The sequence below is a fragment of the Pteropus medius genome, unplaced genomic scaffold (genome assembly GCF_902729225.1).
Source record: "Pteropus medius unplaced genomic scaffold, Ma_sr-lr_union100, whole genome shotgun sequence".
Taxonomy (NCBI): domain Eukaryota; kingdom Metazoa; phylum Chordata; class Mammalia; order Chiroptera; family Pteropodidae; genus Pteropus; species Pteropus medius.
In genome coordinates, this window is record NW_024351735.1 from 1,681,239 (window position 1) to 1,699,169 (window position 17,931).

Sequence of the window (17,931 nt, forward strand, 5' to 3'; positions counted from 1 at the left end):
TCCATAGATACCTGTCATCAAGTTATGAATGTTTCTGTCTATTCCTCTTTATTAAGGCTTTTTTTTTTAATGTCATACATGAATTTTTAATTTGACTAGATTTTTTCTGCATTTTTTGAGTTAATCACTTGTTTTTTTCTCCTTTAAAAGGTTTATGTGGTAAATGAAATATATGTATTTCCTAATGTTAAATCTCCTTGGCATTTATGGGATGTACTGAGCTTGTTTATGTTATATCATTTTTATTTTTAGAATCAGTTTGTAACTACTGACTTAATTTTTTTAAATAGTAATAGGATGATGATTTTTTTCTTGTATTATTTAGTATCATCTTTAAATGTATTGGCTTAAAGTTGTTCATAATATACATACATGTAAGTCATGTATATGTAGATATTTTAGTTATTGGAGAACCCTTCTGTTGTTGGTTTCTATGTTTGATCTTTAGTTCATATTCATTCATTTGAATATCTGTTAAGGACCTGCCATGTGTAGCATTCTGTGCATTAACTGTTCTTAAAATTTTTAGAATTTTTTTCTCTCGACTCTCCACCGCTCACCTAGAATAACCCAGGATCCCATAGGACACCTCAGCATGAACCTTCAGGATTCAAACTACCTGATTTTGTTTTTACATATAGAAAGATAAATAATATGTAAATACATAATGTTTATAAGATTATTATGTGTATTTTCCAGTACATAATATGAAATATTTTTGCATATATATTTTAAAAATATAAGTAAATGTGGTTATGGAACTATGATATATGAATACAAAGAAATATGTGAATTTATTATCTCTTTAATGGAGCTGATTTGTTTGAGCTGAAGTTGAAGGGTTATTATTATTATTCCTACTTGAAAAGTTATAACTGAAAAATTGCTGGGTGCAACTTATTTAATGAAAGATATTGAATACCATTGTGCCCTGAACATCTTTCATCAAAGAGTTTTTAACTTAGCTATATTGTGGCTAAATGTTCTCCTAAGCACTGAGGAAACAATTCAGTGAATTTCCGAAGTCTTTATTAGTAACTTCTACTACTAGAGAAACATTTTAGAAACCATACAGCTGAAATATCTCCTTCTTTCCTGAAAATGTAATCTAACTATTTAAAGGCAATATTGAGGATTGTCGCAGAACTTGGCTCTTCGAGCAAAGTATATTCAGCTGATGATTGTATACCTTTGTGTGCAATAGATATAGATCATGATGAATTGAAGAGATTTTTTTGTAATATGCCATTCTAAATAAATTATTCTTCCTTTTTCTCCTTACGAAATTGCTCGGTGTCAATGGCCACTTTGGCAGCTCTCTCTCGAGCTCTGGTATATTTTAAGGGTATTTTTATTAGGAGACAACACCATTAGTGTCTCTCAGTGGACTGGATAAGAAGAGGCTGATTTTCTTCTCTTTCTAGAGGTCTCTGTCCATTCCCTATTCTGACTGACATTTGATCAGGAGATTGCAAGATCACCTTTCATAAAGAGAGGAGGATTGAGGACTGGGGGGAACATCCTTTGTGAACCTTCTGTAGAAGCTTATCCTTTGTGATCCGTCTGTAGAATTTTGACAGCTCTTAATTTATATTGTGACCTCATGTTTGAGCTAAGCAGTTATAGATATCAGGAGGCCCATGAACCATATTATTAAATGGTATGAAAAATACATGTTTACATGTATGTGGGCTCCATAGCTTTCCTTTGATATCCAGTATGAATTCTGTTTGAAAGGTTAAGAATCAGTGTGTGGGTGGGGAAGGAAGGCTAGGGAGAGAAGGGAAAAGGGAATAAAAGAAATTTATTATTATTGCTATGACAATATATGATGTCTTAAAACCATTTGTAGAGTGATACTAAGGAACAGTAGTCAATGAATGATTGTTTTAGGCCATCAGTTGTAGGGATAGCCATGCAATAGTTGGTTTACAACTTTCCTGTTTCTCCTAAAGCCAAAGATTCTGATTTAGAGAACATCATGTATCCACAGAAGTGTCTAGGAAAAATACTTTTAAAATTAGAGTATTTGGCAAGAATATTACCAAATAGTAAAAATTAGTGCTTCAAAGTTATTAAGCTTTTCAAGAATATAGAAGCTTTGGATTATGCAATTATAGTTACATAACTTACAAAGAAAAAGCATTAAAAACTAGAAAATAAGTATTTTTAATATTATATAAAAGTCAAAGTTGTTCATTTGTATTCTATTTTGAGCAACCTGGAAAGTTGAGATTGAAACCTATTGTGAATGTGAACAAGAATCCTTTTTTTAATTCCATGTAAGAACTTTTAAATGATTTTAGTGCCATTGCCTCTTATGTATTTATTGACCTTTTGCTTAATTTTGGGTCGACTTTAGGCCACCAAGAAAATGGAAATGAAAGAGATTGCTAAGCACAAGACACTATGGAAAATGAACTCAACCAGTGAACCTTTATTACTGACTGGTGTAGAAGTTAATCCTTTGAAGAAATTCACCATTCCCAAGATTAGGAGGACAGCTGAGAAAGGTAATATTTCTATGGAAGATGGGGTTACTTCATAACTATTACTACATTTCTCTGATTCTTATTTTATGTTTATCTTTTATTTTGACTGTATAAAATTAGGTTAAGTCAGGTCTTTAATTCCTTAAATGCACATGTACTTTTGGTTCCACACAAAATGGAAGAGACACATGTCTCCTATTCTTCTCACTAAATACACCTAAAAATGCTGGACATCATACATAAAATGAATATAAAAAGACTTTGAAAAATGGAGAGAAGACAGCAGACCAGTTATGGACCCTGGGACTCAAGGAATGGCGGAGCAGTAAGTTCTCTGGATTTTCATTTTTCCTCCATATCTCAGATTGAATGCTCACGACTCAGGAATGCCAATTGGTATAGACACAAAAAGCCCCAAGAAAAGTCTCTACTCTTTTGCCAAGGACTGGAAAAGGGACATCCTAGAAAGAAAGAAGCCTATTTGACAATAAACACCCTAGTCCTGCAAAACACTGGGTGGTGGGGTGGGTGGAGTGGAAATAGCCCCTAAATTTTTGTCAGCAAAGGCTAAGTGGAGGCCTAGACCTATGTCTCTTCCCTTCATGGCAGTAACTAGTACTCCTCCCTACAATCCCCCTAGTCTGCAGTGTCAGTGTATTTCTAACTCTGCCCTGTGGTGATGAGTTGACCATTCTCACTGGGAGTAGAGTTGGTAAAGATCTAAGTGGAGAACATAGAATTCTATCACACCCACCAGGAACAAGGCACCCATCCCCCTCCCATTGTGTCACCAGAGACCGAGTAAGAATGTAGATTTCCACCCCTTTATCACAGTAACAAGGCATCCCCCCAGGGTGTCAGTGGAGGCCCTGTGGAGAGTCAGGACTTCATCTATGCCTAATGGTGAAGAGCTAGTACTCCACCTTTTCCTACTGGCACACTTTCCCCTACCATCTCAGTTATATTAGAGGCTTGTTAAAGCACAAGATTAAATGTGATCCAGAGCCTCTTAACAATAAAATTATCTTAATACCACCTAGGAAAATCTCAGCTTAAATAAGAAAAGATAATCAACAGATGCCAACACTACGACGAATTATCTGACAAGGCTTTTAAAACAGTCATCATGATGATGTTTCAACAAGCAATTATAAATAATCTTGAAACATTAAAAAATAGAAAAATCTCAGGAAAGAAATGGAAAATGTAATAAAGAACCAAGTAGAAGTTTTGGAACTAAAAAATATAATAAAATATAAACGTATTTAGATAGATTCCAGAAAAGAATTGAGAAAGAAGCAGTGAATTTGAAGCTATAGCAATAGAAATTACCCAACCTGAACAATACAGAGAAAACAGAAAAAATTAACAGCCTTGGGGAGCTGTGGAACAATAATAAAGGATCTAACATCTTTGTACTTGGAGTCCCAGAAGTAGAAGAGAGTGTGGAGCTGGAAAAGTATTTGAAGAAATGTTGACTGAAAATATCCCAAATTTGACAAAAGGTATAAACCTATACATTCAAAAGGCTGAATAGACCCTAAACAACAAAATACAAAGAAGTGCATGCCAAGGCATATCATAAACTTCTGAAAACAGAAAAAATCTTGAAACGAGAAAGAAACCACATGTTATCTAAGGACAAAAATTGTTTGACTGACACTAGATATCTCATTAGAAACTATGGAGCCCAGAGGAAGTGGTACAACATTTTTCAAGTGCAGGAATAAAATTGTCAACCCAGAGTTCTGTCCCCAGCAAAAATATTCTTCAGGAGTAGAGGTGAAATAGACATTCTCAGATGAAGTAAAACTAAGAATTTTTCATTAGCAAATCCACCCTAAAAGAATGGCTAAACGAAGTTCTCTAAACAGAAAATAACAAAAGAAAGAAGCTGGGAACATTAGGAATGAAGGAAGAACAATGAAAAGAGTAAATGTATAGAGAAATATAGTAGAGCATCCTCCTCTTGAGGTTTCTAATTATGTTCGACAGTTGGAGCAAAAATAATAACATTCTCTGATTGATTCTCAGTGTATATAGAAGATATATTTAAGACAAGTATAAAGCAAGCTATAAGGAAGGAACTGTAAATGGGATATAAGATTTATTATATATTAAAATTTCACATGAATCTATAGTTACCTCAGCATTGAAACTTTTTTATAAAACATTATAGATAGAGAATTTTAAAAATGTTCAAGTAACATACAGGAATGTGGGAAAAATGAAATAAAGAGAATTGAACAGCTGAGAAATATAAACAGTTAAATGACAGGCTTAAGCCCTAAGATAACAATTAAATGTAAATTATCTAAATATACTATTAAAAGACAGAGGTTGATACAATGGATAAAAAACGTGACCCAACTATATACTGTCAATAAATTCACTTAAATATGGTGATATAAATTGGTTGAAGATCAACACATGGAGAAAGATAAGCTATGCAAACAATCAAAATTAAGCAATAATGGCTATATTAGTATCAGATAAAGTAGACTTCAAGGAAGATTTTCAGGAACAAAGAGGGACATTACATAATGATAAAAGGGTCAATTCACCAATATGGCAGTTTTAAATGTGTATTCACCAAACAACAGAGCTTCAAAATACATGAAGCAAAATTGATAGAACTAAAAGGAGAAATGGACAAATTCAGACTTATAGTTAGCAACTTTAGCATACCTCTCTCAACAGTTGGTAGAACTAAGACAGAAAATCAGCAAAGTTATAGAATTAAACACTCAACCAAGAGGATCTAAAAGACATTTATACATTACTTTACCCAACAATAGCAAAATAGACTTTCTTTTTAAGCTCCCATTTGACACTCAAGATAGTATGGTTGGCCATGAGACATATCTCAACATATTTACAGGAATTGAAGTCATGAGAATATGTTCTCTGACCACATGCAAACAAAAGTTAATAATAGAAAATAGTGATTCCAAATGCATGGAAAGTAAACAATACAATTTTAAATATTCATGAGATTTCAAAGGAAATTTAAAATAACACTGAACTGAGTAAAAATGAAAATGCACTGTATCAAAATTTGAGGGACACAGCTAAAGCACTGCTAACAAATTTATAGTACTCAGTACTTACAGAGTACTAATTACAAACCACTAATCTAAACTTCCACTTTAAGAAATTAGAAAAGGAATGACATAATAAGCCCAAAACAAGCAGAAGAAAGGAAATTCATTGAAACAAAACAGCTGGTCGTTTGAAAAGATCGAAAAAGTAGATAAACTTTTAGCAAGACTGACAAGGAAAAAATGATACAAGCCACAAATTACTACCATCAGGAATGAAATAGGACATCACTGTTGAGTCTGTTGGTGCCATTTTTCCTACATTTATTTCATATCTGTCACATTTTGAGTAATTCTTTCAATATTTCAACTTTTCATCATTATATTTGTTATTATCTGCAGTCAGTGATCTTTGATGTTACTAGTGTAATCATTTTGGAGTGCCACAAACCAAGCCTGTATAAGACAGTGAGCTTAATAAATGTTGTGTTTGTTAACTGCACCACCAGCTGGCTGTTTCCCTCCTCTCTATTCCTTTTTTCAGGCCTCTGTATTCCTTGAGACACAACGATATTGAAATTAGGCCAACTAATAACCCTATAATGGCCTCTTAAGTGTTCAGATGAAAGGAAGAGTTGCACGCCTCTCAGTTTAAATCAAAAGCTAGAAGCCACCAAGCTTAGTGGGGAAGCTGCATCAAAAGCCGAGAGAGGCTAAATGCTAGGCCTCTTGTGTTAAACAGTGGGCCAAGTTTTGAATGCAAAGGACAAGTTCTTGGAGGAAATTAAAAGTGCACCCCAGTGAACACACAAATGATAAGACAGTGAAACAACTGTATTGCTGATATAGAGAAAGTTTGAGTGGTCTTGATAGATCAAACCAGCCACAACATCCCCTTAAGCCTAAGCCTAAACCAGAGCAAAGCCCTAACTCTTCAGTATTATGATGGCTGAGAGAAATGAGGAAGCTACAGAAGAAAAATTTGAAGCCAGCAGAGGTTGGTTCATGAAGTTTAAAGAAATAAAATGTCTCTATAACATGAAGGTACAGAGAGAAACATCAAGTGCTGATATAGAAACTACAGCAAGTTATCCAGAAGATCTAGCTAAGATAATTAATGAAGGTGGCTACACTAAACAACAGATTTTTATTGTGGATGAAACAGCCTTATATTGGAAAAAGGTACCATTTAGGACTGTCACAGCTAGAAAAGAGAAGTCAGTGCCTGGCTTTAGAGATTCACAGGACAGCCTGACACTTGTTAGGGGCTAATGTGGCTGGCTTTAAGTTGAAGCAGTGCTCATTTACCATTCTGAAAGTCCTAGGGCCCTTAAAAATTATGCTAAATCTACTGTACCTATATTCTATAAATAAAATAACAGAGCCTGGATTATAGCATATCTGTTTACAGTACTGAATATTTTAAGCCCACTGTTGAGACTTGCTCAGAAAAAAAGATTTCTTTCAAAATATCACTGCTCATTGGCAATGGGCCTGGTCACATAAGAGCTCTGATGGAGATGTACAATGAAATTAATGTTGTTTTTATGCCTGCTAATCCAACATCCAAAAATTGAAAACCTTCTGGAAAGGATTCATTATTCTAGATACCACCAATAACATTCATGATTCATAAAAAAGAGGTCAAAATATCAACATTAACAGGAGTTTGGAAGAAATTGGTTCCAACCCTCATGGATGACTGAGGGGTTTGACAGTGATGGAAATAGCAAAGAGAACTAGAATTAGAAATAGAACCTTAAGATGTGACCAGGTTGCTGCAATCTCACAATTAAACTTTAATGGATGATTTGTTGCTTTTATTAGATGAGCAAAATGGTTTTTTGAGGTGGAATATACCAATGAAGATGCTGTGAATATTGTTGAAATGACAACAGGATTTAGAATATTATGTTAAAATTTAGTTGGTAAAGCAGCAGCAGGGTTTGAGAGGATTGACTCCAATTTTGAAAGTTCTGTAGATAAAAAAAAAAAAATGCTGTCAAACATCATCACATGCTACAGAGAAATCCTTCCTGAAAGGAAGAGTTAACTCAATGCAGCAAACTTGATTGTGTTGTTTTAAGAAATTGCCATAGCCACCTCAACCTTCAGAAATCACCACCCGGACCAGTCAGTGGCCAGCAGCAACCTTTCACCAGCATAAAGATTACAACTTACTTAAGGCTCAGATAATGATTAGCATTTTTTAGCAATAAAGTATTTTTAAGGTATGTACATTGTTTTTTAGACATAATGCTGTTGCACACTTAATAGATTTACGGTACAATATAATTATAACTTTTACATGCACTAGGAAACCAGAAACATTGTGTGACTTCCTTTATTGTGACATTGGCTTTATTGCAGTGGTTTGGAACTGAACCTGCAATATCTCCAAGTTATGCCTTTATTCACTAATTCAGTTATGGCAGCAACTTTAATAGACCATACTACCACAAATAACAATCAACTGTATCTGTTCCCTGCTTTCCTCTTAAGAGTTTTGATCCTTTTGTGCATCCACTAAATATAGCAATGCTTAAAACATCGCTCATTTTCTTGAGAAGGTCTGCTACCTTCCATTCATGCCATTGTGTCAGTCAGCAGTTTACAGAGATGTTTTGGTATTTTTGCAAGTCAAAGTAACCAAACAGTTTACTAGTATATAGATTCCCTTATTTGGGGGAAATACAAGAAATATTCATGTGCTAACAGTACCTACCAGGTATGTACATAACAATGCATGTTATAGAGTCTGTACATCTTAAGGTTAAAAATGAGTTACCTCAATTCTAGTACTACCTAGTATATCTGTGTCAACTTTCAGGAACTCCAGTAGATTTGTGAAGAAAAACAAGGTTCATATTTTCATTTATATCAGGTGTGGGAAATCTATATTGCTGTAAATATAAAATTGTTGCCTCCAGATGTTACTGAAAAATTTCAAGTGTTTGGTTTATTTTGTGTCTTATGTCAGATATACAGTTGTCATTGTACAGATGTACAATGATGTGATTTTAAACACAAATAACCACTTGGGCTTTTCTTTATCTTTAGTTTACTTGTCATCTTGTTGCACCAATACTAGAGAGTATAGTTTCATACACGATACTCTTAACCAGTGTCGGCTTGATATAAGCTGTGATCTACAGTCATCATGGCAGTTTGGGGATACAAAACTGGTTCATAATGAGGATCTGGAAAAAAATTTTACTTCTAAGAGGTAAGTTACTATAACGTAAAGAAGACTGAGATTTTATTTTGTTTTTATTATAAAGTCTTATATGAATTTATTGTTTCTACTATTAGAGATTTGAAAAGTATTACTAAGAAAATAAGTGGAGATTGTTTATTCATTATTTTGTTGCCTTATGGCCTTTTGTAATAGTGAAAAGCTAAGTGTGAGATTTGATTAGCAAGTTTTATACATTAATGTAGCCAGATTTCAGACACTTCTAATTTTTTAACAAGTTTCAGAAGCATACATCAGCACATTTATTAAACAGTCATTTTGTAGGGCCTTTGTTCCTCCTGCAATATAAAACAACAGTTCAAATGTTTAGAAATTAATATTAGAAACTGAGTTGATTTTTTCATTTGGCAGTATTGTATCTGGCTATTTCCAACTATAACTAGAAGCACTGTTTGTGACAATTTTTCAAAAGTGTCTCTTCTGCTTTTTGGCAAGGCACATTACATTTTGTTATTTAGATAAGAAAAAAATCAGCATATGAAAAGTTCTCATAGTAAACATTTGTTCTTATAAGCATAGATCTTGCGTGAACAACATTTAGTATAGCTTTTTCGTTATCTGAACTTGCCTCCTTCACTGATTTGCTTATCTTTAAAGCTGATAAAGCCACACTTAGAACTCATTTTGGAATAATTTCGGTTCCTTTTTTGTTTGTTTTTTAATTGATTCCTCTTGACTCACACATGCTATCCCACGTGGTATTATTTTAGGAGAATTGGAGGGAATGACAGAATTAGTCGATGGCATATTTTTTTCATCTAAAAACCAGTTTTGAGCAAAAGTAGAATGGAGTGGCTATATCCTGCCCCTTCCAAATTGAAATAACAGTTTGATCAAAGATGAATACCTGGCATTGTTCTTTGATTTTTGGTTCTTTGAGGCATTTAAAAATTTTTTCCTTTTTCATAGTGCTCCCCTGCTGTGCAACTCTTAATTTTAAACTTTATTTCTCCCTGTTAGTGTAGAGAAAAGTTAGAACAACTACCCAACAATATAAGACATATTAGAACATTCTAAATGACCAACAGGTATAGGATATGTTGGTTTCTTTAATATTTGCCTAATTAGACAAACACGTATTTCCCATAATACTTTATACTGGTTTTATAGGATTAACTACAATATATTGGTTTTGTCCGATTCCCCTACTGCATTAAGAATTTTATTTGTTTTTGTGTCCATAGTATGAAACTGAGTCTGGCAAAAACAGTGGGTTCTTAATTATTAAATTAGGTTAAATTTTTACTTAACCTAATTTTATGTGTTTAAAAATTCGTGATGGCAGAATTAACCTAAAGGCACAGGTAGAAAGGGAAAATAGATAAGAATCATTAGCAGAATAATGGAGTAATAGGATAAAAAGAGAATATTAATAACATCGATTGCCTCTGGCTTTTCTTTTTATCACTCCCCTTAGAGGAGTGTATAAATCTGTGGTCTCAGCAAAAGCAAGTAGCTCCAAAAAAATACCAGTCTCTACTTCTAATCTACATTCCATCTACCACTTCTTAAGTATGCAAGCAGCAAAGACACATTAATCTAAACGTCTATCTGTTTGATCATTCATTAAACATTTGAGTGTCTACTGTGTCAAATATTAGTCGACCCCTTGGACAGTGCGGTTAGGACTGCCAACCACCTGTGCAGTCGAAAATCCAGGTGTAACTGCAATCAGCCCTCCGCATATACGGATTTCCAGCTGCGAATCAACAATTTTGTATTTGATACCCTCAGAGAAAAATGTTTTCTCCTGAGCCTTAAAGAGTGGAGAAGATGTGAAGCTAATTATAAAATATAATGTTATAATAAAGTTAGAGGTATAGATGAGAGATTGATTATTCTTCCTAAGAGTCTTGAGAGATGTTTTTAGGAAACTTGAGATGGCCTTAATGGGTAAAAGAGAAACAGAATTCTTAAGTCCATTGCCTTGTTTGTATCATTTTGATCCTTTTTTGTTTTAATATAACTTACTTTTAAACATTTTAAATTCATATGAAAGGATATTTTAAATTTGTATCATTTTGATCCTTTTTCGTTTTAAGATAACTTACTTTTAAACATTTTAAATTCATATGAAAGGATATCATTTTAAAGATTGTCAGATGCTATGGTTGAATTTGTACTTGAGATCTCAATTTATGTTCTACCCCAGATGAGTACTCTGAGCCATCCATGGTTAATGTCATCTACTTTGTCTATGATTGATTTTAAGGGTGGGCAGAACTTAATCAGTTTGGGCCAATGACATACTGAGGACAGATTGACTTGTGTGTGAAGGGGAGAGGGTTGTGGGTGTGTGTCTCTGGGAATAGAAGTCAATCTGATGTGAACAGGGAAGCAGGTTGCTCAAGCTACCGATAACACTCTTGGGATAGTAAAGAGAGAAAGATGTTTGGATACCTGAAAACTAAGGACGGCAGATCAGAGACAGAAAAACCTGGGTCCTTAATGACCTCTGGAGCCATGGAATCTGTCAGTCTTGATAAAGGCTTCCTGATTACTTGTTATAAGAAGTTATTTTTAAGCCAATTTGAATGAGTTTCTGTATTTGAAATCTATAGCGTTTCAACTGATACTGAATTTGGTACTAGGAAAGGGGTACTTGTATAGGTGATTCTAAAATACAGATTTAACCTGGAAAGACAGAAATAAGGACCCCCACTGTTTGCAGATGGGAAGTTGGTGATATTCCCTTCTACTTTGGGGGCATACCCATATGCTTTATGAGGCTGTGGTTTGGAGCAAATTGTACAAAAAATTGAGGATATTGAAGTGCCTTGACCATTTTCTGCTTAGATCCAAAAGGCCTTTAAAATTCAGAATTGATAAAAAAGATCCTTTCTGTTTATGGCCTAAATTTCACAGATCAGCTTTGCAAGATTACCTTGAAGTAAAGAATCTTTTTCAAAGTTAATGTGAATAAGGTTTAAAAGGAAGGAGATTTAACGGAGATAAGTAAATTCCACGAAGCACAAACATATTGCCTTCTACCTTTCCCAGATACCTCCTTTTAAGCAGTTTCCACCTGGTAAATGGAACTACTCAAGTTTATATAGTAAAGATATATTTTAAATACAGTTTAGGAGTCAAACTGATAGTATCAAATTGGAGCGCAATAAATAAAGGCCATTCCAAATTCAGGGCCTTGGGAGATGGAAAAGTTTCAGAGGCTTGTTGCCAGGAGACTGAAATTCCTAATTGTAACCATTGTCTAAACAAGATCTTGCTATGGTTACTAGCTTTTGGAATTTTGAAGAATCCTAGCTGCTGCTTTTTAGAAGAATGTATTTTGTTCCAAGGGCCGGTTAACACTGGCCATTTTTGTGTCATTCTACACTTTTTCTGAATTTAATTGTAATCCTGTTTTTTCCACCAATATAGCTTAATTTGGTTTCCATATTGATTGGATGATTTATCCAGTGATAAATAATATCCATTATTATTGTATTGTTGTGTATGACTTTCTTCAGATCTGTTACTTATTTGCTTAATAGATTTTGGTGCTTTGGTGTTGTATGCATATAAATTTACAATCATTATATTCTTGAATTGACCTTTTAATCATTATATAATGACCTTTGTCTCTTCTTACAGTTTTTGACTTAAAGTCTGTTTTGTCTGATTTTAAGTATAGATGCACTTGCTCTCTTTTGGTTTCCATTTTTGTGGAATGATTTTTCATTCTTTCACTTTGAGCTTTTTGTGTGTTTCCTGAATGAAGTGAGTCTCCTATAGGCAGCATATAGTTAGGTCTTGTTTCTTTTATCCATTTACCCCTTTTGTGCCTTTTGGCAGGAGGATTTAATTCATTTTCATCTAAACTAATTATTGATAGGATTTATTATTACAATCTTGTTAATTGTTTTGTCTGTTTTACTGTTCATTTCTTCCTTCCTGTCTTTCTGTCTTCCTTTGTGAATTGATGATTTTTCATAGCGATACACTTTGATTCCCTTCTCTGTATCTTCTGTAAATCTACTGTAGGTTTTCATTTTGTGTTTATCCTCTGGATTACTTGAAACATTATATAAATATAGCAGTCTGTTTTAAGCTTATGACAATCAAATTTTGATTATATACAAAAACTCTGCCATTTGATCCCCCTACACACATATTTTTGTTTTTTTATATACATCTTTTATATTGTATATCCATTAACAAATTATTGTAGCTGTAGCTATTTTTAATACATTTGTTCTTCACCTTTATACTAAAGTTGTAGTCAAAACACTACTGTAAGAGTAATCTGAATTTAACTATATACTTATTTTGAACAGAGTGTTATTTAATGTTTTCATGTTAGTAGTTACAGTCTTTTTGTTTCAGCTCGAAAAACTCCTTTTAGCATTTCTTGTAAAGCAGGTCTAGTGGCGATGAACTCACTCAGCTTTTGTTTGGAAAAGTTTTTATCTTGCCGTCATTTCTGCAGGACAACTTGGGTAAAGTATTCTTGTTTGGCAGTCTCTTTCTTTCAAGGCTTTGTGAGTGTATCATCATATTTTCTCCCAGCCTGCAAGATCTCTGCTGAGAAATCTGCTTATAGCGTTAAGGGGGTTTCTCTTGTATAAGAGAACTTCTTTTTCCTCTCACTGCTTTTAAAATATATATATTTTTTATTTTAGACAATTTTGTTACAATATCTTAGAGATTGTTTTGGATTTATATTTTGGGGTGACTGTTAGCTTCATGTACTTGGGTGTCCAAATCTTTCCCCAGTTGGGAGAAGTTCTCAGCTATTATTTCTTTAAACAAGGTTTCTGTCCCCTGTCTCCTTCTCTCCTCTTCTTGGGACTCCAGCGATGTGTAGATTGTTTTCTAACAGTGTCCCATAAGACATGTAGGCTTTCTTTATTCCTTTTCATTCTTTTTTCTTTTTGCTCCTCTGACTGGATAATTTCAAATAATCTGTTTTTGAGTTCTCTGATTCTTGTTATTGACCTGGTCTGTTATTGAATCTCTCTATTGAATTCTTCAGTTCATTCATTGTATTCTTCACCTCCAGATTTTCTGTTTGGTTCTTTTTTATGTTTTCTATCTCTTTGTTGAAGTTCTCATTTTGTTTTTGTATTGTTTTCCTGATATTATCAAATTGTTTGTCTCTGTTTTCTTGTAGCTTCCTGAGCATCTTTAAAACAATTTTGAATGTAGTAGGGAATATCCTATATCTTTATACCTTTGGAGCCGGTTACTGAATATTTACTTTATTCTTTTGGTGGAGTCATGTCTCCCTAATTGTTCACGATCCTCGTAACCTTGTGTAGGTATCTGCACACTTGAAGTGATCACCTCTTTCAGACTTAATGGACTGACTGTAGTAAGGAGAGACTATCATCTGTGGATGAGGGCATGCTGGAGTGTGCTGTGACCCCAGGTTATTAGTGCAGAGCACTAAGTCGGGGCATGTGGTGGCTCCAGGTTTGATGAGAGTATGGTGACACATTAGATTAGGCCTTGGGGTTGCACAGCATTGACAATCATGGTCTTTGGCAAGTCCTGCCAGGGTTTCACAGAAGCTGCAAGAGCTGTGGGGATTCTCTGCAGCTCCTAGGGTAGCAGAAGTTGTGGCCCAAGCCGGTGGTGTATACACTCTCACCTGTTGGGGCCAGTTGCAAATACATATATACTCACAAGACAGCAAGGGCCAGGACCAGTGAAAGATGCACTGGCAGCTTTGGGAATCCTGGCTGTTGGTGTGTACCACTATCCCTGCTGGATCTTGCCATGGATGTATGTCAGTGGAGGCCAATGACAGAGGTCAGGTCAGGAGTGTGCAGGTGCACAGCTGGAGAGGCTAGCTTCAGGTAAGCCTAGTGGTGCAAGACATTAACAGAAGACAGGGCCGCATCTGGGTGAACATGCAGCCTTAGCTTTTGGTGTGGTCTTACTTGGTTGTAGGATCTTTCCACCCTGTGCACACACACACCAATTTAGGCTGGTGACAGGTGGCACAGCTGGAGAGACTGCATGTTAATGGGTGTTAGCTACAGGAGTGTAGGGTGGTGTATTACATTCATGTAGCTGCAGAAGCATTGGCTGACTGCTGGTAGAAAGTCCCAGTCTGCCATGGGAGCAATGGTAGGGGGAGTGGAGAGGAACTTAGACAGATGGAGTCAGCAAACACAAATTCTTGTGGGGCAGAAACTAATGAAATTTACAGGAGTATGCAGTAGCTGTGCTGGCCATTAGTGTCTTTAGTGGTGAAAACTGCTGCGGTTATTTGTAGAGCAGGTCACTGGGTATCTTGGTCACGGCTGAGACATGGCTGATCTTGGTAGCCCCTGTTTTTTTTCCTTGTTTTTAGCAGTCTGTATGTCTCATCTTTGCTGGTCTCTGGTTGGGGTGAAACCAAAGCAGGTCCCTCATGTGGTACCCCAGAAAGCTGAGGAAGCTGGTCACTAACACCACTCTCACTTTCCCAGTGATGGAAAATCTTTCTACCTGGGGTTTTCCCTCTTGGCACTGAGCTATGCAACTTGGTGGGAAGGAGGTGGGATGATGTAAGCAAACTGAAGCTGTTCATCCTCTTTTTTGTGCAATTATTCTCAAGTTTTCTTGTGACTCTGTGTTGGTGAAATTTCCTAAGTGGACTCCAGAGCTCTTCCAGAGATGCTTTAGTTCATGGATAGCTGTCTAATTATTGATCTTTGTGGGAGCCAGAGGCTAGGGTCTCTTATCTACCACCATCTTTGTAATATCACTAACCTTGAATCAAAATTTTCTATCTTATTTAAACTTTGTTAAATTCCAATTTATATTAGCTGGCTATACTTCATTTCATATACTGCACTTTCTGCCAGCTGGACAGTGGTCACTTATCACCAGAAGTTTGATGAATTTGAAAACAATTAAGTTCCCTTTCAAGCTCTCCAAAGCCAAATACTTCATTTTCTTTAGCCATTTCCTAGACACATACTTAATTCAATACTTTCATTCTCTCCTCTAGGATATAATGTTTAGCCAGTAAGATGTCTAGGTATCACAAAGAATTATTTGGCCAAAAATGTCAATAGTACACTGTTGAGGAACCCTACTCTAGGGTTTACATTATACATCTTTAATTTATCCTAATGTTATATACATATGTAGTATAAGAACCTTACAACAATGAATTTATTTCCTCCTTCCCATCTTTTGTGCTATATTGTTAGTGGGAAAACATTAAATTTCTGGAACAATCCAGGCATTTTCTCAGAAAGTTAATGTTTTTCTAGATCCTAAGAAAAATCAATTGTGAAATTGGGAAAACAAAAAAATATTATAATATCTCTGTGAGAATTAAACTTTAACAATCAACATAGAGATCTTAGCAGTTCACAGAATCTACTGATATCAAGTTGAAAACAAGAGCAAGAAATGATGACATGTGAAGTTGAAAGCTAAGGTTGAAGAAGCATGGCAGAGTGAGAGATGTCCCCAGATTGCTCTCCTTGAAATAACAATAAGCTGAACACCTAAAACTCAACAAATAATACCCAACCTGCACACAAACATGTCTAAGTGAGCGATCTGCAAATAAGAGCTACCACAGGTCAGAATTGTGGGAGTCAGGTGGTAGACTGAGAGAAACAAAGAAGCTGCCTGTGGCAGGCATAGCTCCCTGCAGGAGGAGGGAGATCAGAGAAGGTGTAGCAGACTCCTTGAACAGCCCTGCTTGAGAGCTCTCGACTCCATGCATCAGCAGTGCCCAGGGATCAGGGCAGAAAGCAAAACAAAGTGGGGACAGCAGAGAAGCAGCAGCTGATCATTACCAGCCACGGTTGCAAATCTCAAGGCTGAGTCACAACCCCCATCCCCATCCCAGAGGGCACGTCCCCACCATATCCTCCAAGACCAAACACTGCGGAGCCCCAGGAGAATCTGAGCAAATGCTACCAAAACTGTCACTAACACCGACAGGGACTGAGACTGAGGGTTGCAGTTGTGACTGAATATTTATAAGAAAAGAAAGGCATTACTAAGGTGTCACATAAAGCAGGAATCCAAAAGGCTTAGATGCCACCTACAGAAAACCAAAAGAAAATGCCTTCTTAGCAACAGGCTAAAGAGAGACCTTTATATAATAAATCTTTCTGGGAAAAAAAGCAGAATATACTTCCATTAATGCCCAGGCAGAGAAATAGTCCATTAAACACCGTGAACAACCAAGGTGACAAAGCAGCTCACAAAAAAAAAAAAAAAAAAAAAAAATCTCCAGAAAATAAGCTTAAAGACATAGAAATATGCAACTTAAATGACAAATAATTCAGGATGGTACCTTTGAAAGAACTCAATGAAAGCCAAAGTAATTCATATCAACAATTTCAGGAATTGAAAAAACAACTATATCAGCAGAATGAGTTTTTTAGCAAGGAGATCGAAACTCCAAAAAAGAACCAAATAGAACTTACAGAGATGAAGAACATACTAAAAGAAATGAAGAATGAAATAGCAAGCTTGGGACATAGAGTCATCCAAATGGAGGAAAGGATCAGTGGTATCGAAGACAAATCTAGAAATAGAAGGAAGAAGAGAGAGACCAAAGAATGAAAAATAATGAAAGAGAAATACAAGAACTAGCTGGTACCATCAGGAGAGGAAACGTAATAATGGGTATTCCCAAAGGGGAGGAAAAGGAGCAGGGATCAGAAAGCATTTTCAGACAAATAGTTGACGAGAATTTCCCAAATCTAAGGAATGAGCTGGAGCTTGAAATTCAAGAAGTCAACAGAACACCCAATTATCTCAACCTAAAAAGGCCTTCTCCAAGACACATTATATTAAAATTATCAAAAATTAATGAAAAAAAATTCTCAGGGCACACTGGAAAAAGAAGACGGTAACCTGTAAAGGAAAACCCATTAGATTATTGTTGGACTTCTCAGCACAAACCTTATAAACAAGAAAGGAGTGAAATCAAGTATTCAAACTATTAAGTGAAAGGAATTACCAGCCAAGAGTAATGTATTCAGCAAAACTCTCCTTTAGGTATGAAGGAGAAATAAAGACCTTTCCAGACATACAAAAATTGAGGGGAGGGATTTCTCCACTACAAGGTCTGTATTACAGGGAATACTGAAAGGGATCAGTTCACCTAAAACAAAATGACAAAAAAATGTGTAACTATAAGTAAGACGACTAGCAGGCAAATAGGAACAGAAGAATG

The 17,931-nt window shown here is 35.4% G+C and overlaps 1 protein-coding gene across 1 annotated transcript in view; it reads left to right on the plus strand.

The window, feature by feature from the left end:
* Positions 1 to 17,931, plus strand: part of TEX15 (testis expressed 15, meiosis and synapsis associated) — a 67,175-nt gene that overhangs the window by 19,286 nt on the left and 29,958 nt on the right. Inside the window, exons 3-4 of the mRNA XM_039846436.1 lie at positions 2,363 to 2,513; positions 8,594 to 8,759. Of these exons, the coding sequence (XP_039702370.1) occupies positions 2,375 to 2,513; positions 8,594 to 8,759 (305 nt within the window). The 5' untranslated portion in view covers positions 2,363 to 2,374. The remainder of the gene's footprint in view (positions 1 to 2,362; positions 2,514 to 8,593; positions 8,760 to 17,931) is intronic.